This window comes from Wyeomyia smithii, chromosome 1 (genome assembly GCF_029784165.1).
Source record: "Wyeomyia smithii strain HCP4-BCI-WySm-NY-G18 chromosome 1, ASM2978416v1, whole genome shotgun sequence".
NCBI lineage: Eukaryota > Metazoa > Arthropoda > Insecta > Diptera > Culicidae > Wyeomyia > Wyeomyia smithii.
Window position 1 is genome coordinate 131,511,114 of NC_073694.1, and position 22,972 is coordinate 131,534,085.

General features: G+C 39.3%; 1 protein-coding gene across 2 annotated transcripts in view; it reads right to left on the reverse strand.

Moving 5' to 3' along the window:
• The window catches only part of LOC129733820 (putative tyramine receptor 2), a 155,898-nt gene that overhangs the window by 85,564 nt on the left and 47,362 nt on the right, over nt 1–22,972 (reverse strand). For both annotated transcript variants that reach the window (XM_055695337.1, XM_055695338.1), the window contains 2 exons: nt 4,656–5,477; nt 3,957–4,059 (listed from right to left, as the gene is read on the reverse strand). In XM_055695337.1, the coding sequence (XP_055551312.1) occupies nt 3,957–4,059; nt 4,656–5,421 (869 nt within the window). In that variant the 5' untranslated portion in view covers nt 5,422–5,477. The remainder of the gene's footprint in view (nt 1–3,956; nt 4,060–4,655; nt 5,478–22,972) is intronic.

Here is a 22,972-nt window from a genome sequence, read left to right on the forward strand (position 1 = left end):
GAAAGTTTTCCAAATTTTTGGCCCGACTGCTGTTGTGAATCGTGAAATTTGGCCCACGTGTCACAAAGGTTGGACAGGCCTGCTTTAAAGGCAATAAAATTCTTCCCCAGTCAAGTAACAACACATACTGCCATATATTTAGCACGTGTTACGGGAGTACGACTATCTAATAATGGTCGTTTCAACCACATGCAAGATTTTTTTCTGTCGAAAACTGCTCTCTTTCCATCTCAAGCAAAAAAAATCACACACCGTCGCATATGTTGCACATGTTACAAGTTTCTTCAATCTCCAATTCATCCGTGCGTGTATTAGTTCGCATACGGAGTAGAGAAAAAATATGACAAGAGCTGCCAAGCAGCATTTTCCCCGTCAAAGAGTATGCGGACGTTGATGATTTCAAAGACTTGAAATGCGTCTTGAAATGACATCACGATCTGTAAACTGCGTTAGAGAAAAACAAAAACATTCGCTTTCCTGCAAGATATCTAAAACACATACTCATTGGTTCATGGAAACTCATTTGCACCTGTTTGAATATACAATACTCGTGCCTATCCAGACAATATTCGCAACTTCGGCAACTCTGGTCAGACAGTATTACATATTTCCATTTCAAGTAAACACTGGGGAACGAAACGAAAGTGTTTCTAATTGGATATTGGAGGTTGACGGTTGAGATTCTGATTATGTGTGGATGAAGGGGACAAAAATTAATCTGATCGTTGCATCAATACAAATGCAGCGAGTGAACCCTTGCTAACACATGCATTGCGGTGCTTGGCTGTATGTTCTCCTCCAGAAACACATACAAGCGTGTGGCCGTCATAATTTTTATTACTTTTTGTTTGTTACTTTTTGTGTATAATGCGCAGTCATAAGACACAATAAGTAATAAAAAATTGCCCTAAAGTAATAAAATGTTCCCCGTTTGCGTTGGGTGTAGGCTGTTTTTCGGAAAAAATGTTAAAATATCTGTTTCATTTGTATGGGAGCTTTCCAGAGTATGCAAAAGTATTTCTTGCTCCCAAAAACCTCCACATACCAAATTTGGTTCCGTTTGCTCGATAGGATATCTTTTCCAGAAGAGTAGAGAAGGAACAATATCGCACGCTTAGCCTTGGGGCTAATAGCGGTCTCGATCAACTAGATTAGTTGAGAGAATTCGTTATCGATATTGTTTTTAGCACATTTTGCATGTGTAGGATAAGTACAACGACACACCTTTGTTCTTATCCTACTCATGCAAAATGTGAGAGAAAATTTCCAGCTCGAAAAGATCCTCGACTCGATCGGGAATCGAACCCGATATCACAACCGTGTGGGAGAGCTAGCCGACTGACATCGCTAACCACAGAGCCACGGGGACCGCAGGAAGGGTGTTGAACAAAGATGTAAATTATCACTCACGCTCATTTTTTTTCGCAAGCCTCAGATAGCTCATTTCATGAGCACATTTTTGAACAACTTTGTATGACGAACTAGAAGTTCTCAAGTAGTATGTACTACATCTTTGTCGAAAAGAGTATTGCTCGTACTTAAACACCGGAGCCGTGAGAGCAGATTTAAGAAAATTATCGCGAGAATTATCGCGATCGTGATAATTATCGCGATAATTTGCCAGAATGTCCTCTCACAGCTTCGGTGTTTGAGTACAAGCAATACTCTCTTCGACAAAGTTGTAGTACTACTTGAAAATTTCAAGTCCGTCATACAAAGTTGTTCCGAATTGTGCTTATTAAATGAGCTATCGGCTCGCGAAAATAATCGCAACTGATAATTTTCATCCTTGGTATCGAACTACCACAACAATGTTTTTTGCCTCCAAAAAACCTTCACATACCAAATTTGGTTCCATCTACTTGATTAGTTCTTGAGTTGTGCAGAAATTCGCGTTTCATTTGTATTGGACCCTCCCCCGCTTTTTCTAGAAGAGAGCGAAACGTCGAACTGCCATAAAAACATTTCTTGCCTCCAAAACCTTCCACATGTTAAATTTGGTTCCATTTGCTTGTTTAGTTCTCGAGTTATGCAAGAATTTGTTTTATTTGTATAAAAACCCTCCCTTCAGATGAGGGAGGGGTTCCGAGCCACCATAAAAGTGTTTTTTGCTTCCAAAAATTTCCACATGCCAAATTTAGTTCTATAAGCTTGATTAGTTCTCGAATTGTGCAGAAATTTGTATGGACTCCTGGGGGGGGGGGGGGGTTTAAGAGTAGTGAAAAATATCATATCATCATAGAAACCTTTCTTGTCCCCAAAAACCTTCACATGCGAAATTTGCTTGATTGGTTCCTGAGTTATGTAGAAAATTGCGTTTCATTTGTACGGAACTCCTTCCCTCCAGAGCAGCGGTTCTCAACCTGGGGTACGCGTACCCCTAGGGGTACGCGAGAGCCTTCAGGGGATACGCGAAAGAAAAATCTGTAATGGCGAACGAAGCAATGTTTTTCTAAAACTTCAGTTATTGTTCAAACTTGATCTCAAAACATGACTGTAGCAATGAAACAAACTATAGTCCAATTTTAAACCTGGACTAGACTACCACAACGTGATCTACCACTACTTTCTCTCATTCTGCGAGGACATGAGAAGCCAGGGGGTACAATTAATTTTGAAAATATTGCCAAGGGATACGCGGACAAAAAAAAGGTTGAGAACCGATGCTTTAGAGAAAGGAGGGGCTTTGAATTATCTTAGGAACCTTTCCCTGGCACCATACAAATCACGTGGATCGGCTCAGTAGTTTTCATGTCTATATCAATCAGACAGACAGACAGACAGACTGGACTGAAAATGCTGTTTAGAAGACAGATTAGGCACTCGGTTCAAAAAAAGAAAAACTCCTACAGTTAGTTTTCTTCTAATTTATTGTGCTGACATCAAATTGACTAAGCCGAGGCCTATTAATGATAAAAATAAGTTTAGAACCAAAACGGTTTGTTTGATTGCTATAACGTTGTCGAAAAAGTTGTGGATAATAATTTTGTCCTTCCAGAACAAACCCTGTAAAAAATCCGAATTTAAAAAATGTTAAGGTTTCAGGTGTGCAGTTTTCATAGAATAGAACTCAGATTTTTCAAATGTGTGTTATTTAGATATTCAATCAATAGCGATATACCTTCTTTTATTTTTGTACTTTTATTTATTTTTTAATATTCATATTATTTCTGGAAAGACAAAACCACTGGCTATAACTTTACCGATTAAATAATACGATTAAAAAAAACCCTTCTGGTCTATTTTTATTATTTAAAAAAAAATAACTTTTCTGTTTTTTTTTCTCAAATGTCAGACAACCATCAATCTTTAACTAACATTTTGTTGTATTATAAAAAAATTGAAAAATAAGTTTTTTTTTTTGAGAAAATAAATTTATATTTTATTTTGATTTTTCACGTTGAATTTTTTTTTTCACTTTTTTCTACATCTATCTACATGTTTGTCGAAGACGTTACACCGATCAAACAAACCGTTCCGACTCTGATTATATTCGTAATCATCAATACCATTTCTACATAAATCTTTTTCACAAATGAGTTGTGATTAAAAACATACAAAATGACATCTTCAGCCTTTAGTAACACATGTGCAAAGTTTTTGCAAGATCAAAAATAATTGCTCGGTTTTTGTGAAAATGCACCACCACGAAAGTTGAGTAAAATTTTGTGGTAATGTAAATCTTTAATCACCAATAAGATTGAAATATCATATTGAATTCCAATATGCATTTATTGTATAACATAAGGGGATTCTAATATCAAACAGTCAATTTGATTTTCTGGTTTTAATAAAATCATTACATAACAGCAAAACTACACAATGACTTTTCAAGGTGCGTCAGGCAAGCATTTTTTCGATTTTGTCCTAATTATCATTCCGCAATTATATAGAAAACCACCGTGAAACAGTTTCATAATTAAAAGTACACAGTGTGAAACGTAGTATACACTTACCTATCTATACTAATTGCACATAAGCTAAGGATTGACGCTGTACACAGTAGAACATCTAATGAGATCCATATATCACACAGTATCCATCCAAGCGGCCACGATCCTGGAAATGGTTGGAAATGAAATATAAATTACAATGAGATTACTCATATGAGAGAAAAAGGCACTGCCGAGGTACACATTACGGTGGTTTTGTGTACTGTTTTCTTTTTCTTTTTGGCCGACGTACTATCCGGAGAGATACCGTAAATACTTTAAGTGCACTGGGGAGATTTTGAGAGTTTTTTTCGTGATACACATTTTAGTATTACTAAGCTTTCTGGTTTGAAAAATCAATGAACGATGTTAATTAGGATAATAAGATTGGTATTGGATGAGCGTAGTTGATAACATGCAGAGCTTTTCGAGTACTGAAGTTCATAACAATCAGACAATTAGCTTTCAGGTTGAGTGTGAAAAAAAAACGAAAATAGTGAAAATAAATTATTTTCGCAAATACATTTTTCAGCTCTGGTGCAACTTTTTCGTGTGTCAGTGGACAGAGATTTGTTTATTTGTTATTCATATAACAAATGTCATCACACGTGGTAGAACGCATCACTTGGGCAATAGTACAAATAACAATTTTCTAGCACCTTTTCCTATTATGTTCTAATAAACATTCAAGCCTACTGCCGTTCAATATGTTCAGAAACTTACCCAATAAATGAACCGCAACTGCCGGTGGCATCACAAAGATTCCCACTAACCAGTCGGCTACAGCTAAACTCATTACGAAACAGTTCGTCACAGTTCGTAACCGCCGTGTCGTAATTACCGAAAGAATCACCAACGTATTACCAATCACAGTCACCACAATCAGCAAACAAAACAATACCACAATCGCACAATCCTGCCAGTTGGTAATCAAAAGTTGCTGTTGCCCGGTACCGTTATTCATCGTTTCCGAAACTTCCAATTCTTGACTAAGTTCCACAATGTCCTCACCGATACCCAGATGAACTCCTTCTTCGAACACGTTTGTAAAATCCACGAGTTTATGTTCCCCACAGCCGACAGGTGACCCGACAACAAAACTTCCATTCGAACGGTTCTGATCGTCAGCCGTTGCGGCTAAGTCCGTTTCAATGGTACTAAAATTAAACGTCACAAAGCTATTTAACGACAACAAAGTGCTTATGTTTACGTTAGAAACGGTGCTGATGTTACTTCTAAAATCAGAATCAACTACTGGATCACTAGAACGCGCCAAAGAAAACGGTTGAGGTAAAGCTGAAGACGAGAAACTAAAATCTGTCAGAAGTTTCGATATTTTCGTTGCTAAAGTTGGCAGCACCAAATGCGTTGCAGACTGTGATGATCCTAATAAAATACCGTCGAAACTACTGCTACGGTTCAAGTCCATTTGCGACTGAGACAATGATATATTCTTCGGAGCACATTTATCATCGAGACGGATTTCCATCTTAATGAGCAACTGAAGCTGCGGTGGCGAACGGCGGATAGTTCATTTTACAGCAACTGCAAGCAATGAGAAGAGAAAAATATTTTTTATTGACGAATGATGGCTCAGTGTCACGATTCATTGTTGATTTAATATACAGTAACTACAGTGGATTAAATGTGTTTTAACTTACACGTCTCATGGCCACAAGTGATTTGAATTGGTATGTTGTAACGAAAAAAAAAACTTTTAGTTCATTTGATCACTTAATTGTTTCTTTGTTCCGAAATAATTATTATTTTATCATAAATCTTAACACCTGAGTGTTATGTAAATTTGTAGATACAAGACTTTTTTGAATGTTTAATTAAAACTGAGAAAGTATGTCGAAACCTTGTTAACTCAAAAACAAAAACGCATGAACTTTAGAACACGCGATGAAAGCAACTCCAGCAACTGTAGTTAAAAAGAATGTCGCATACAAGATATGACACGTGGATGATAACGCTTATTATTACTTATTCATACAGCAGTATCAGATGAGAATCAGTTGAAACAGAGTCAAACATAATAGAATAATTTTTGCATATTGCTGGAATTCATGTCTAACGACCGAGGAAGTTGGCAAAAGACTGCGTAACAAGGGTATACATTAGGGTGTCCCAAAAAAAAAATCGATGTTGAAAAAGTCAAGGTGCTCAGCCCTAAATTGGAAGATAATGTTATTTATAGCATTTTTGTAGAACATTTCGATTTTCTAAAAAGTCGTTTTAAGGTTGCCCAAACGTGATTTATGAAAAAATTACTTTTTCAAGCTACAAATCCACCCTTTGCACTTTTTTCAAATCAGTTCGATTCCTACATTTTTCCATATATTTTTTATTTTTGTGGGGTTGTTTCTGAATATTTTGCATGGTTTGGTTCAGCATCGCATTCAATTATTTGACTCACAGAGCCCATTAAACACCACAAAAAAGTGAATTTTTCTCATAATTTTCAGATAAAACCATTCAAAACAAATATAAAAAATCATTCCGCGTCGAACACTCGACAGAAACGGACGTGCAAAGTGGTCGTTCTATTACAATCCGGTCCGTGTGTACGAATAGCCAAACAAAAAAGTGTATTATTCAAGGCCATCAGTTGACAGTCGAGTCCGTGTCGCTGTGCTGAGTGATCTCACACCCGGCTCACTGCTGGTGGCTGTATTGGTGCTGCTGTACTGGTGCTGCTGGCTGCTTTGGGTGCAGCTTCGAACGATCGGACAACCACTGCTGGAAGGAAGAAGTAAAGAGGTACGTGTTCTTGTCGGCGCTAGTTCGCTAGTGCGCTACATTTAGCGCGATGGATATAGATCCCTCGCCTCCCGTGCCACCAACCCCGAACCCCCCTGACCCTGACCCTTCTGTTATCCCCTCCCCTGTTCATTCTCCAGTCCCCCCTCGCCCCAGGCTTTACCCGGACGGATCTCAACAGGGCAGCTATACTGTTTATTTTCGTCCAAAGGCAGGAGTGAATTCAAAGCGAATAAACATACTGCAAATTTCAAAAGACCTGACGAAGGGGTACAAGGCCGTGACCGAAATTTCCAAGGTCCGACCTAACAAGCTCCGTGTCGTGGTCAGTGATCTGGCACAGGCCAATGCTATCGCTTGCTCTGAGCTCTTCACACGCGAGTATCGCGTTTACATACCCGCACGAGACGTGGAGATCGACGGTGTCATAACCGATTCGAGTCTGTCTGTCGAGTGTATCCTAAAAAGCGCAACCGGTTGCTTCAAAAATACCGAAACACAGGCGAAGGTTTTGGATTGTAAGCAATTGCGGTCCATGTCTCTCGTCGGCGGTAAAAAAGTTTACACTCCGTCAGACTCGTTTCGCGTTACGTTTGCCGGATCTGCACTCCCTAGCCACGTATCGATCGACCGGGTTCGTCTGCCTGTGCGATTGTATGTACCCCGTGTTATGAATTGCACCAATTGCAAGCAGTTAGGTCACACAGCCGCCTACTGCTGCAATAAGGCACGATGTAGCAAGTGTGGGGAGACTCATGCGGAAGATTCTTGCAGTGTTAATGCTGAAAAATGTATTCACTATGGGGAAAACCAGCATGAGCTCTCCACATGCCCGGTGTACATGCAGCGCAGAGATAAAATCAAGCGGTCACTTAAGGAGCGTTCAAAGCGTTCTTACGCTGAGATGCTGAAGAAGACCGTGACCACTTCTACCATAACATCGAACCCCTTTGATCTGTTGCCCTCCGATGAAACCGATTCTGACGATTCATCAGCGGGAACATCTTATGCCAATCCTGGGGAGTCTAGGAAGAGGAAAAATGTTTCTTCTCCTAAACTTCCCCGTAAAGGTCCTAAGATTTCCCAAAGTGTAATGAAAAGTACGAACAAACCAAACAGTGCTGCGGAAAAACCGAAGCAAACTCCTCCTGGGCTTGCAAATTTAAAGTCCCAGAAGGAGTTCTCAGCACTGCCAGGAACATCTAAAACCCCAGTTGTTCCTTTTGCACTCTCAGTTGATGAAACAAACTCTGGATTAGTGAAATTTTCTGACATTGTGGACTGGATTTTTGAAACTTTCAATGTACCCGATCCAATTAAATTTTTTTTTAAAGCATTCCTCCCAACAGTTAGATCATTTTTGAAGCAGTTGACTGCCCAATGGCCCCTCCTTGCAGCGATTGTATCCTTCGATGCCTAATTCAACTGCGTATATGAAGGATTCTATCTCTGTCTTACAGTGGAATTGTAGAAGTATTTTACCAAAAATTGATTCGTTTAAAGTTTTGATAAATAAAAACAAATGCGATGCATTTTCCCTTTGTGAAACTTGGCTTACTTCAAATATTGATCCCAACTTCCATGATTTTAATATTATTCGCCTTGATCGAGACACCCCATATGGAGGAGTACTTTTAGGGATTAAAAAGTGCTATTCTTTCTATCGTATTAACCTCCCCTCGATTCCAGGCATCGAAGTTGTCGCATGTCAAATGACAATACAAGGTAAAGAGCTTTGTATTGCCTCAATATATATTCCTCCCAGAGCACAGGTTAGGCAACGGCTGCTCTTTGATTTAATAGAACTTCTTCCCTCGCCACGTTTGATTTTGGGAGACTTCAACTCTCATGGCGTGGCTTGGGGTTCCCCATACAATGATAACCGCTCCTCTTTAATCTATAACCTTTGCGATGACTTCGACATGACTATTTTAAACAACGGTGACATGACACGTATCCCGAAACCTCCAGTGCGCCCAAGCGCTTTGGATCTATCCTTATGTTCGACGTCGCTACGGTTGGATTGCACATGGAAGGTAATCCTTGATCCTCACGGTAGCGACCATTTGCCTATTCTTATTTCAATTAATAACGGGTCGACTCGCATGCGACCAATTGACATTCCGTATGACCTCACACGGAATGTCGATTGGAAGTTATACGAGGAAATGATTTCAAAAGCGGTCGAGTCGATTCAACATCATCCACCACTTGAAGAATACAACCTCCTCGCGGGCTTAATCCTCGACGCCGCGTTGCAAGCCCAAACGAAGAAATATCCCGGCGTAACGATCAAAAAACGGCCTCCCACTCCGTGGTGGGACCAAGAGTGCTCCGATGTCTACACGCAAAGATCCGACGCGTTTAAGGCCTACCAGAAGGGAGGTATACCTGGCGACTATTTACGGTATTCGGAGCTTAATACCAAGCTTAAAAGCTTGGCTGAAGCAAAGAAACGCGGATATTGGCGTCGGTTCGTGAACGAGACGTCGAGGGAGACATCGATGAGCACTCTTTGGAACACAGCCCGAAGAATGCGGAATCGCGTAACGGTCAACGAAAGCGAGGAGTCTTCAAGTCGGTGGATATTTGATTTTGCCAGGAAAGTATGTCCGGACTCTGTTCCTGAGCAAAACATTGTTCGCGATGCGTCTCCGGGCCACGACACGATAGAATCACCTTTTACGATGGCAGAATTTTCAGTTGCCCTCCTGTCCTGTAACAATAACGCACCTGAGTTAGATAGAATCAAATTTAACCTGTTGAAGAATCTACCCGGCAATGCCAAGAGGCGCTTGTTGAACTTGTTCAATAAGTTCCTGGAGCAAAACATTGTACCGCAGGATTGGAGGCAAGTGAAGGTGATCGCCATCCAAAAACCAGGGAAACCAGCTTCAGATCACAACTCTTATAGGCCGATTGCAATGCTATCCTGTATCCGGAAATTGATGGAAAAAATGATACTCCGTCGTTTAGACCATTGGGTCGAATCAAATGGCCTACTATCGGATACTCAATTTGGCTTCCGCCGTGCCAAAGGGACGAATGATTGTTTTGCGTTGCTTTCAACAGATATTCAGCTGGCGTATGCTCGCAAAGAACAAATGGCATCTGCGCTCTTGGACATTAAGGGGGCTTTTGATTCCGTTTCTATTGACATTCTTTCGGGTAAACTTCACCGACAAGGATTTTCTCCAATTTTGAACAATTTTTTGCACAATTTGTTGTCCGAAAAGCACATGCATTTTACGCACGGCGATTTGGCAACTTTTCGCATTAGCTACACGGGTCTTCCCCAGGGCTCATGTTTAAGCCCCCTTCTTTACAACTTTTATGTAAATGACATCGACGAATGTCTGGCAAATTCATGCACGATAAGACAACTTGCAGACGACAGTGTAATCTCTGTTACAGGAGCCAAAGCTGCCGATTTGCAAGGACCATTGCAAGATACCTTGGACAATTTGTCTGCTTGGGCTTTACAGCTAGGTATCGAATTCTCTCCGGAGAAGACTGAGATAGTAGTTTTTTCTAGGAAGCATGAACCTGCTCAGCTTCAAACACAATTAATGGGTAAAACGATTTCTCAGGTTTTGGTACACAAATATCTTGGTGTCTGGTTCGACTCTAAAAGCACCTGGGGTTGTCACGTGAGGTATCTGATGAAAAAATGTCAACAAAGAGTGAATTTTCTTCGTACAATAACCGGACAATGGTGGGGAGCCCACCCAGGAGACCTTATAAGGCTTTACCAAACAACGATACTGTCTGTTATTGAGTACGGGTGTTTCTGCTTCCGCTCCGCAGCAAACACACATTTGATCAAACTGGAGCGAATACAATATCGTTGTTTGCGTATCGCCTTGGGTTGCATGCAGTCGACCCATACGATGAGTTTGGAGATCTTAGCTGGAGTACTACCATTGAAAAACCGCTTCTGGAGCCTGTCTTCTCGTATTCTAATCAAATGTGAGGTCTTGAACCGTCCCGTGACTGAAAATTTTGAAAGGTTAATCGAACTTAATTCTCAAACCCGTTTTATGACATTGTATTTCAATCACATGTCCCAAAATATTAACCCTTCTTCGAATATTCCAAATCGTGTCGACTTATCAAATACTTCTGATTCTACTGTGTTTTTCGATACATCCATGATAGAAGAAACTCGTGGAATCCCGGATCATTTACGCGTGCAGCAGATCCCTAAAATTTTTTCCAATAAATATCGAAACATCAACTGCGACAATATGTACTACACTGACGGATCACTTCTTGATGGGTCCACTGGCTTCGGTATCTTCAATAACAATTTAACCGTCTCCCATAAGCTCGATAATCCTGCTTCTGTTTACGTTGCAGAATTAGCTGCAATTCAGTACACCCTAGGGATTATCGAAAAAATGCCCACGGACCATTATTTCATCTTTACGGACAGTCTCAGTTCCATTGAGGCTCTCCGATCGATGAAAGATGTTAAGCACTCTCCGTATTTCCTGGGGAAAATACGGGAACATCTGAGTGCTTTATCCGAAAAATCGTTTCAGATTACCTAAGCGTGGGTCCCTTCTCACTGCTCGATACCGGGTAATGAGAAAGCGGACTCTTTGGCTAAGGTGGGCGCAACAAACGGTGGTATTTATGTAAGACCAATTGCCTTTAATGAATTTTTCGCATTTGTACGTCAGAATACGATCATCAGTTGGCAAGATTCTTGGACCAAGGGGGAACTGGGAAGGTGGTTACATTCCATAATCCCCAAGGTATCGACGAACCCGTGGTTCAAGGGGTTGGATGTAGGTCGGGATTTCATTTGCGTGATGTCCCGGCTTATGTCCAATCACTATAGATTTGACGCGCATCTCCGTCGTGTTGGGCTCGGGGAGAGTGGTATCTGTGCCTGTGGTGAAGGTTATCACGACATAGAGCACGTTGTTTGGTCATGCCCTGTACACCGTGACGCCAGGTCTAGATTAATAGCTTCCCTGCAGGCCGAAGGTAGGCAGCCGGCTGTTCCTGTTCGTGATGTCTTGGCGAGCCGTGACCTATCCTACATGTCCCTTATATACGTTTTCCTGAAATCCATCCACGCCCCAGTTTAGTCCTATCCCCTTCCGCCTACATCCAACCAAACGACAAGAACACGTTAAGACCCCGGATCCGGAAACAGCAATCAGACCCGCACGATACTCTCAAGGCCCGATGGAAACAACCCAATATGCCAGTCCGTAATATCTTGGCCCAGCAGCGGAACAAATTTAATATGCTGCTTACCTATGGCAATGAAAACCATCAAACAGCAAACCTGTGCTTTTAATGCAAAATATTCTAGATTTAAGTTAGATTTAGTTTCAGCTCGTAGTCGGCAGCGAGGATAAAAAATTTGCTTTTAGTTATTAAGATACTTTAGAAAGTAAGCTACCAGATATAATTGGCGCCGTTAAACATTGAATTGTATTTGTGCCGTGTCAAATAAACTATAGATGAAGAAAAAAAAATATAAAAAAATTTTTTGATCAAGAACTGAAATTTTTACTGCTAAGCGGGATTCAAGACGAAAATTTACATGGAAAAAGATCCTCGATATCTTATCGGCGGGGAGCTGAGATATTGGCGTTTAAACAGGTGATGCAAAACTATGCATTTTGTCAAAAATGCCACTGAAGCTCAATATCTCCATTGCATAGTGTTTTATTCTGCCGTTTGTGCATATAATTTCCTAAATAGTGATTCAAATGTTAATTATAGCCATAAGGTATGTTCGGAGAAGTTTCAGGATAATCAAAAATGCATCTTTAATATAGAAAGATGGGTGATGAATCCACCAATGAGTGAGATAAAAAATTTGCTTTTTGATCAGAATAAGATAGACGGAAGGTGTCTTCGACAAAGTTTTAGGTTATCTTAAAATAAGGAACTTTAACGAAGATATCATGTTTCTATCTCTTACGTATTACGTACAACATTGAGTTTTCTATTAGAAGGCACTGAAAATCACAATTTTCGTTCTAACTTTTTTCGCAGATTTTTCAGAATGTTCAAACCTTCTATTAAGTTATCAGCCATCCAAAAACGCATTTGTTTTCTGAAAATTGTTATTTTTTATCTCCCAAAATAAAACAATTATTTTTTCAACATCGATTTTTTTTGCGACACCCTAGTATACATTTGACAATATATAAAAACCTGAATCAATCCTCCCAATGGAGTTATCAGGTCTTTCTCATACGAAGTTTCGATTTTTGTTTAAAAAAAAGCTTACAATTAAACCTACAGAACCACTGTAGCTAATATTTACTACTAAACCACTCAATTATCGTATAAATGATCGTTTGAGAGATTTTACAGAAATGAAACGGATTACGTAATGTTTTGTTTTAATTTTGATTTTGAAAAATTTTCAAATAACCTAGAAATAAATATTGTTTATAACAGCAGATTTTAAAACTCAAATATAATGAAGTTTACAATGTTATAAATTGTATCGTATTAGATTAACATCGGTCACTGTTTCCGCTAGAAAATAACGTTTCCTTACTTTTTTTTCTATCATTTTTATCAATTATATTATTTGGATGCCGGAGTTAAGCAGGCAATAGGGGGTGTCATACAAAAGTCGAATTATCATTATTTTATTTTAATGGCATTCGCAAGGGTGTCAAATTTCAAGTTTTTTTTTGTCTAGACTTTAATGAATAAGTAAGATACGAAGCGTAGTACAAAATGAGGATCATAATATGTGCAGAGCACTCTTGGCCTTCAACTTTGTGCTGGAAAGTCTACTTTTATTTTGAAAACTTCTTTTGTAGGTTTCAGTCAGTTCTTGCATAATTTTAATATCGTGAACGAAATTAATAGTAATTTAGCACAGTCTCAAAGCATGCAAACTTTCACATACACATGCAAATATACATGCACACATACATGCCCAATGACGAATTAAAGAGACTCGACCACAGCACGTAGGGTGACAAAGATTGTATGGAAAAAAATTCATCGTCGAATTTCAAAAACCGACCATGTACATTTTGTTTATTGTCACAAAAACATCATCATTTCCAAGTCCTCTTTACTCTGCGCAAGATCGAACTAGGTGCATTTGAAAGCATTTTTTCCAAGCTTTCCTTAAAAACAGTGCCAATAATGCCAAACCCTGCCGTCTGAGCTTTACACCCTGTTTAATGTAGAAAAGTATTTTTTTGATTCCGCATAATTTTTCTGAATATTACAATGAGATAGGTTGATAAATGGCTGGGCACGTGTCACTTGTAACCCATTTTGGTCATTCGCCTCTGTCCAGCAACTACTATGCCAACCTCCTCGAGGTGCTGACCGGGATACGACTAACCTTAGCGGAGATCGGCTAACCAACCCCCGGTGGAAACTATGGTCGTATGGTGACTGGGAGGGGGGGTCGTACGCGGCTGTATCTCCATGTTAGGGGCGGGGTACAATAGTGTCTGACTCACGGAACGCGGTGCATCGCCAGCTATATCCAAGACGCAGCCCCGTCACGAGACTAGGTATCTAGACGCTAGGAAAAGCTGAATGCCTAAGGTAAAATACTACGAAAAATCCAGATATAATTACGGAACGGAATAATCGGCATGGACCTAGATGAACGAAAAAGGACAACGATTATTGGAAACTCTGTACTTGGAATGTAAGAACTCTACTCGCCTCAGCAAGTGCATGTATCCTAGCTAAAGAGCTGCAGAAGAATGGTGATTGAGGGTGGTGGCAAAGCTGTGGACCCACCATCCATGAACGAGGTTAATAAAGCAGTGAAAGCGAACATCTGTATCGTGCGTTACACCGGATAATGCTGAGAGTGTGGTCCAATGAAGAATTACCCTCGGACTGGTTGAAGGGTCTCATATGTCCGATCTACAAGATCTACCCATCGGGTTCGGGTCGGGTTCGGATTTGAAAATTATTTAAAGTGTCGGGTACGGGTCGGGTTCGGTTGAAAATTATTAAAAGTGTTCGGGTACGGGGTCGGGTTTTTGGTGGAAAAAAAATTTTCGGGTTCGGATCTGAAAACGTCGGGTTTGGGTTTGAAAACCCGAAACGCGACCACATCTAATAAGCGTATTTATAAGATAATGATGTCTAATTTCATGCAACTGTAAAAATAACTAACATTTCAATACGATAGCAAAATCGACCCCAAAAAGTCTAGGGTCCGGGTCGGGTTCGAGTTCCACAAAAATAAAATTTTCAGGTTCGGGTCGGGCACGGGTTTTATCGGAAAAACAAAAGGTTCGGTTTCGGGTCGGGTTCGTGTTTCAACCGAAAAAAAATTCGGGTACGGGTCGGGTACAGGTTTGAAAAAAGTCAAACCCGACCATCTCTACAAGACAGCTCCATTACGGACCGAATGTTCTCCCTGCGACAGATCTTCGATAAATTTTGAGAATTCAACATGCAGACGCACCATCTGTTCATTGACTTTAGCGTACGATACAGTTAAGAGAAATGAGTTATTGCGAATTTGGCTCGAACATGGTTTCTCAACAAAACTTATTAGCCACCCTTGAAGGCTCTACATCATGCGTCAGGATAGCCAGTGAAATATCGGACTCCTTCGTGACGTTAGATGGTTTGATGCAGGTAGACGGGCTGTCAAACTTATTGTTCAACATCGTATTGGAGGGTGCTACACGGAGGGCTGGCGTGCAAAGAAGCGGCACCATCATTACGAAGTCTCACATGCTTCTAGGTTCTGCGGACAATATCGACATCATTGGTATCAATCGTAGAGCAGTGGAAGAGGCCTTGAAATAAAAAGGCGGATAGCAGCTGCAAACAGGGCCTTCTACGTAGAGTGAGTAACAAGCTGAGGTCCCGCAGTTTGCAAACCAGTACTAAACTTGTACTCTACAAAACACTAATCATTCCCATGGTCCCCTACGAAAAAGGAAAAGGCCGATCGGCGAGCTCTTGGTGTTTTTGAGCGTAAGATTTTGCGTACAATCCTTGGTGGTCAACTAGAAAATGGTGTTTGGTGCAGACGCATGAACCAGGAAGTGTTCCAGGTGTACAAATCGGCGGATATAGTTAAACGGATAAAACACAGCAGGTTGCAGTGGGCTTTAATGCCGGAAGAACGACCAGCGAAGAGTATATTCAACAGAAATCCCGTTAGAGACCGTCGACTTCGAGGTAGGCCCCGCACTCGTTGGCTGTATGCTGTCGACGAGGATATCCGCGTGTTAGGGGAGATTGGAGGATAGCAGCCCAAGACCGAGTGACATGGCGGCGTATTCTGTCTGTCGCCTGTAAGAGTCAGTACAGTAGGTAAGTAATTACAATGGGATTATAAATTATCCAATGATAACGATTTGTGCTCCACTATATTACAGACAACTTTTCTCTAGATCAAGATTCATGTTACCCTTGAGGCTCCAGAAAATTACGAAACATTGATTTTTTTTTATGAAAAACGTTAAAAAACGCTGGCTTAGTTCACTTTGAAAAATCATAGAAAACTAAAATTGTGTCGAAATGCTCTTAAAATTTGGATTCTGACATTTCAATAGACAAATTTAATTAATAAAAAATTGTCATCTCCAATTTTGGGTCGATGGCCAGCGATTTCCCACTGTGCACTGTATAACAATGTATCTTGTTATGACGCTGTGGTGTAAAAGAATAGAGATATTTTCTACGCTAGAAAGCATTTTTACATGCTTATTATTTGAAGTTTTATTTAGGTATATTTGGCTCGAATACTTCAGTCGTTAAAAACTGGTTGGAAGCTAGGAAATGGACATGGTTTTGTTAAAACATGCAGCATCGGTAAGAAACATAGCATTGAAGGTTAAAACAAATAAAGCAACATAAAGCATTGTAGCTCTGTAGCTCACATTTTGTCGACAAATCGTCACCAGTGTTGTACGATATGAGATACTCAAACATTGCTGGAAGTTTATTACCAAAACAATTTTGCACTTTCTGCTAGGTAATTTCAAGAGATTTCAAATGTAAAAAACGATAAGGGTGCAACAGACAGTTTTTTGATTCGTCATTATTTAAACCAAGTTATATTACATTCTTCCCAACTGCGAGAGGAAAACCTTGGAAAACTCAATCATATAAATTTAAAATACAGTGTTGCCTATTTGAGCCTCTATCTGGATGAGTGAGCAGAAAACTTCGCTTTTATCTGACCTTTTTCTTAATGGAGCTATGAGGATGGAGAGTTTCGGGATCCCGATGAGAACTATAAACCATTTAGCCAGGCTGTGAGAATCTACATTCAATTCTATGCTTCAATATTGGGCTAGAATATATAATCAACTGTTTTGACGGAGTTTTTAATATAGACTCGAGCCTATTAGAAATTTTCAATGAGTTTTACCTTTGTTATACTAAACAAAGGTTATAAAATCGGTCGAAAAATGCAAAATAGAACCAAGGCCCAGAGGGCAGAACCGTATATACCATTCGACTCAGCTCGACGAACTGAGCAATGTCTGTTCGTGTGTATGTGTGTGTATGTGTGTGTGTGTATGTATGTTGTCTGTATGTATGTGCCGCAAAATACTAACGCACCTTTCTTACAGAACACAATATCCGATTTTAATGATCTTATACGTAAACGAAAGCTACTGTGCTCTCCCAGAATGCTACCGAGTGGATTTTGGATTAGTGGCTTAGATTTTAAAATATTGATCAAAGAGTATTTTTTATATGAGAAATTCGACTTTTAAGGCGAAATGAATGGCACGGAGGGTCATGTGTTGTATACCAATCGACTCAGATCGACGAATTGAACAATTTTGGTATGTTTGTGTATGTGTGCCTGTACGTATGTATGTGTAAATATGTTGTTTATATGTGTGGTATATCAGAATCGAACCAAAAAAAAAACAAAAAACACTCTTTATACAGAACGCATATTCTGATTTTGATGTTCGCATGCTCAAATGAAAGCCCAAGAGTTCTTTGAAAATCATGCTGAGTGCGATTTTTATTGGTTGCTTGAACTGTGGAATTTTTACCAAAGTATATTTTAGACATGGGATATTTAACTTTTCGGATAATTTCTCTCTCTCTCTCGGCTCTTTCTTCTTCTTTTTCCCTCTTTTTTCGTATCGCTATTTATTTCTCAAAGGAAATCAACAATCATCGACAACTTTGCATAATTTGAATCAGATTTAAGAAGAAACTGCAATGCCTACTTAGCTCCTTTTCTCGCTTCCGAAGCTTCTGTCCACACTTCTTTAAAAATATATATTAAATTGTACGTTGAATCCAGATTTGCGAAGAATAAGAAACTTTTACAGCTTTCGGGAGCCAAGCATTGAAGCAAAATCTGATCCCACGGTGCGCAAATGTAACACAATTAGCGATGCAGATATTTTGAAAAGCTTGACCAAATATGTATAGACCTATTAACGTACGAACGTATTAGTGCCACCCGTTGAGAAAAACATAAAATGAATCGCTGTTTTTTGAAGTAGAATACTTCTCTCAGGAAGTTCGGCTACATAGGGATGTAACATGAAAATCTAAAACCGAAAAAAGTGAAAAATAGGTCCAATTTCAAATGCTAGCTGCAAATGCTGGTTAGTATTTGATGGATTTCCTTCGTTCTTGCAGCAAAAGATTGGAAAATCTTCTAAGATTCTTCCCAAAATAAGATAATTGTAATTTTATTATTCGCACTATTGTACTTTTGAAAATAGTCAAGCCTTGTCAAAACGAAAAAATTCGACCTCTGATTGGTCGTTATATGCTTGCTTCCCAAGCACGGTCGACAGTTAGTTCGACTATGCAGAGCTAATATGAAGCCGATTCAATCAATCAGCATAAACAGAATTTCGTCGTCTCCCAGCTGCCAAGTTGCAACATGATGGAACACGCAACAGCGAGCAAACGAAATCGCTTGATGTTACAAATCGCAATAAGATACGGGTTTAAACCGTTGCGTGTGTGAGGGCACCATCGGTGTTTATTCGCTGGATACAAAAATCAAATGCGAATTTTGGAATAATTCGTCTAAAGAACATAAGGAAATGGTAAACCTGAACTGAAAGGCGTGGCCTATTACGTAGCACCCTTCGGTTATAAAAGAGTGGTTCTGGGGAAACTAGCTACATTCATTAGTCGGAAGGTGAACTGGATGGACCGTCAACAACGTTGACAGCAATAACAGCAGATATCGGCACTCAGCAGTAACAGACCATAGCAGCCTGTGGCTGCCTTCAAATTAAACAAATCACTTGCCCTGTGGTTGGTCACCACGTCTCAGGCCTCTGCCAGGCTGAACGCCAACGCGAGCGATCGGGCGAGATTTTTGCGGTACATCAGTCGGCACTTCCTCTAATGGAAAAGTAGGATCATTTTGTTTAAAAGAATATTACTGTCGGTAATATTACAGAGATGCGATTGCATCATATCCGATATGGAATTGAACAATTGTTCTTTTGAGGACAAATAAAACACTTAATTTGAAGAGTTAATAGCTTTGGGTACCAGTAGCAGTATGGTAACAGCGTCAGCGGTAGGTGCAGCCGGTACTTCCCTAAGGCCGATGTAATAAGGAAGTAAATGGAAGCGGCACGGCGAAACAGTTCGGGTGTTCTTGACGCGCGTCATTTTTCGTACGATAGCGGCGGTATTAGCGGTAGATGCATTTGCCAACACCTACTCCAGTAAACTCGTGTCTAATTTTCAATGTGAAAACACTTTTCTATTGTGTTGGCCGTGCGCATTAGGCCTCTGCCAGGCTAAACGCGATAAGCGGCGCGAACCGATACGCCGGCCGTTGGTTAATTTACAGCCATAAGTAGAGCTGTGTAAAAGTATTCTACTTCAACCTTGCGGTCGTGGCTTTGCACACAACCCTCCTGTGATCTTTTCTGCAATGCTACGTTCTAAACAGCTGGAGAATTTATCAGTTGAACACTTATTTTTTTATGTTTTAAATTCGGTTCTGAATACACTTTTTACTTGTGACCAGGAACCTAAAGTAGCTGGTGAACGTAATCGGCAAAATAAGGAAAAAGTGTTAAAAAATTGTGAACATCGAGATGCGATGATTTACAGTTTGGATGAAACTAAAGCCACTTCGAAAGGCTATACACGCTTACTAGTATGCGTAGGTGAAAAGTCACTCATCTCAATGATATGATACACTATGCTCATCTAAGATATAAATATTGCTTTCTTATTAAAGCAAGTTTTATAAAGTGTTTATTTCGGATTTTGTCATGTTCTCGACTACACTCTGAAAATCCAAAATTTACACAGGTCGTCACAATGCATTTGAGATAGAAATTGACAACTTTCATCAAAGTAATATTTTTTTCCTGTATAATTCTGAACTATAATTTTTCGAGAGCAGGTTTGTAAACGTTTGATTCATAAATCTAGGTCCTGCGATTTCTGCAAATAAAGTGAGTGTGGTATTCAAGCCTGGATTACGGAGAATTAAAAAATTTGAATTGCATTGAACTAACATACATATTTACTGTTCTAATGTGAAATCAGCATCATTGTCATCTATCACTATTATTATTCCCCACGTTCGATTATTTCAAAAAATTTTTAGTTGCTTCTAGCCAGCATTTGAAAATTGGTTTGTGATCAAAAAATTAAGACTTATATACTCTAATGATAACATCCATAATATTTGCGAAAACCACGTCAAGCTTTAATTCAATGATCGTCTTTGGTTAACTTTCTGAAAAATGGACTTACGTTGGTATACGATTTGTAATTGACTGGCCTAATATGTATAAAGTAATAGTTAGTATAACAAAGGTTTCTGCACCACTAGGTGGATTAATTCAGGTTTTTTTGTTTACAAACAACAATTTTTTTAAATAAAATAACATTTTATTGAACATTTGAACATTTTTCAATAAAATGTAGTGCGATTATTATCTTTCCTAACTGTATTGGCAAGACAAATAAAATCTGCTCAAATTTTTTGGATTCGACCCCGTTTCGCTTTTTTGCAAGTGTAATTGAGCAACTCAAAAAGGAAAATTTTTGTTTAAATGAAAGTAGGAAAAAATGAGAAAGCCACTTTGATTAGTTCATATTGATGGACTATTCGGGCACCAAGGGGTTAAATGGCAATTATTGATCTTTTTATCGATTGTTTCAGATCCAGTTGCATCAAATTGTACAAGGGAGAATACCTACAGCAGTGAAGTTTCAATTCCAATAAAATAACATTCATTGTCTCTTTTGGAGGGAACAAAATTAGTAGGTTGATGATAGGAAAATTTCGAGCTGATCTGAATAAACCCCAAAATTGAACATTAATGCCAATCGATACAACATAAAACGCGTGAGTTTTATTAGCCACACGATAGTCACATTTGTTGCTTCCTGCATAGTGCGCCTAATCATCCATCGATACTATCACTCGCGCCCTAATGCTTGCTCCTTCTAACTCTTCGTCTATACCAAGACTGTTCCCAGATAAACAGACATTAATCGAATAATAAATAAAAGGGCACGGGTTGATCATGTCATCGGCCAATTACTCCCCCGAAGCCAAGTATTCCTACCGAATAACCCCTCCGGTACTATAACACTATCAATAACTTTCTATTGCCAAGTAAATAGACGTAACACTTGCGACGATTCATAATCCATGACGCACAGGTAGGTTTGCATGTCTATGCATTAGCCTTCCGAAGCGGATTGAACCGTTGCATGATGAAAATCCATCAAAGAAGATACTATCTATCCGTATGATATGGATAAATTCTATAATTGGAATTATATTTCCTAGTAGAGTGGTTTTAATAAATTGTTGCAGAGCTGATTAAAGTAGCCAGTTCTCTAATATGCATGTCGAGCTGTAATCCTAGGATTACTGAAAAAATATCCAAAATACTTGAAAATATTTGAACCGACTAATAGACTGGAATTATTGGAAAATAAACAATGTTTATTTAGTTGAATTAAAATTTATTGAAAATGTGACGATAACACATCAAGAGTTGATTTTTCCGATGATCACTTTTAGGGGTAATAGATGACATTTGACGGAACTACGGGTTGCCAGGGGGCTCCGTAGACGCAAGGTTAAAGAGTCCGCTTTGGTAAGCAGGTGGTCGTGGGTTCGAATCTTAGTGGAATCATGCCAATTGGTTGTCAAAGGACTTAGCATGGGTTTATTCTCAGGCTCCCCATCACGACGTACCCTTTCTTCAATCTGAATTCTACAGTACCCCTGTTGACTCTCCTTCTAACAAAACAAGTCCCTATTATAATATATCTGGTATGAGTAACGTACGAAAGTTCTCTCCAGGGAATTGTAATTAGGCGATATTCTTAGGATGGACAGAGGCGCAGTATAGTAGAGCAGTAAGGGGGAGGCTAAAACTTACACACAAGCACGGATATAAATAATAGCGTATCACTTACTTCAATAGTGAACTGCCAATACTATGAAGTGCGGAGTACAGAAAACACCTGGGCAATATCACAATAGATCTAATCCTCTGGTCGCAGTGATGAGTCCACACAGAAAAAAAACGGGGTGCCGTTACACATGGTAGTACCTATTACCAAACAAATCAACCAACTCTTGTTCGTTTTCATGCCAAAGGATCTAATCCAATTTCGACTGGCACTGATTTTAATGAAACTTTGCATTCGTGTTTGGCGTAAAATATGTACCTATTGTCCGGCTGAAAAAAATTAGTCTAAACATAATGTTTTAGAAAACAGATGTACGCATTTTAGCATACACCTTATTAAAATCCAGAAACCTTTGGTGTAATAGAAAACCTGTTTAAGAATTAGTTGTGTGGAACTAATAATGCTTTGAAGAACTGATATACATTAAGAACAAAAACTGTTGTAACGAAAAAAACACCAAACCAAATTTCTGCGTACAAATTTTGAAGTTTTAACAAAAATAGTGGTAAAAACTCCAGCATGGAGAAATGTCAGAACATTTTTGCAAAGCTTAAATTTGAGATCATATATCTTTTCTAATTTTGCGTAGACCGACGACCTTGAGTTTTTTTTTTCAATACATAAAACTCAAGTATTCAATTTTCAACCGTGCATTCATTTTCGAGATATTTCAAAGTTAGGTTAAAAAATTAGAATTATTTGCAGAACTACATTGTTACCACTCAGCGGGTCCGTCTGTTTGATCCTTATAGACTTGAAGGTACTGAACCGATCGGCGTAAAAAAATGCAAGTAGAGGTTTTTGAGGCCGGAAGAGGTGCAGTGAATCTGTATGGTGGAGCAACACCAGTCGCTCCTCTTTCCCATCCAAATAAAACACAAATTTCT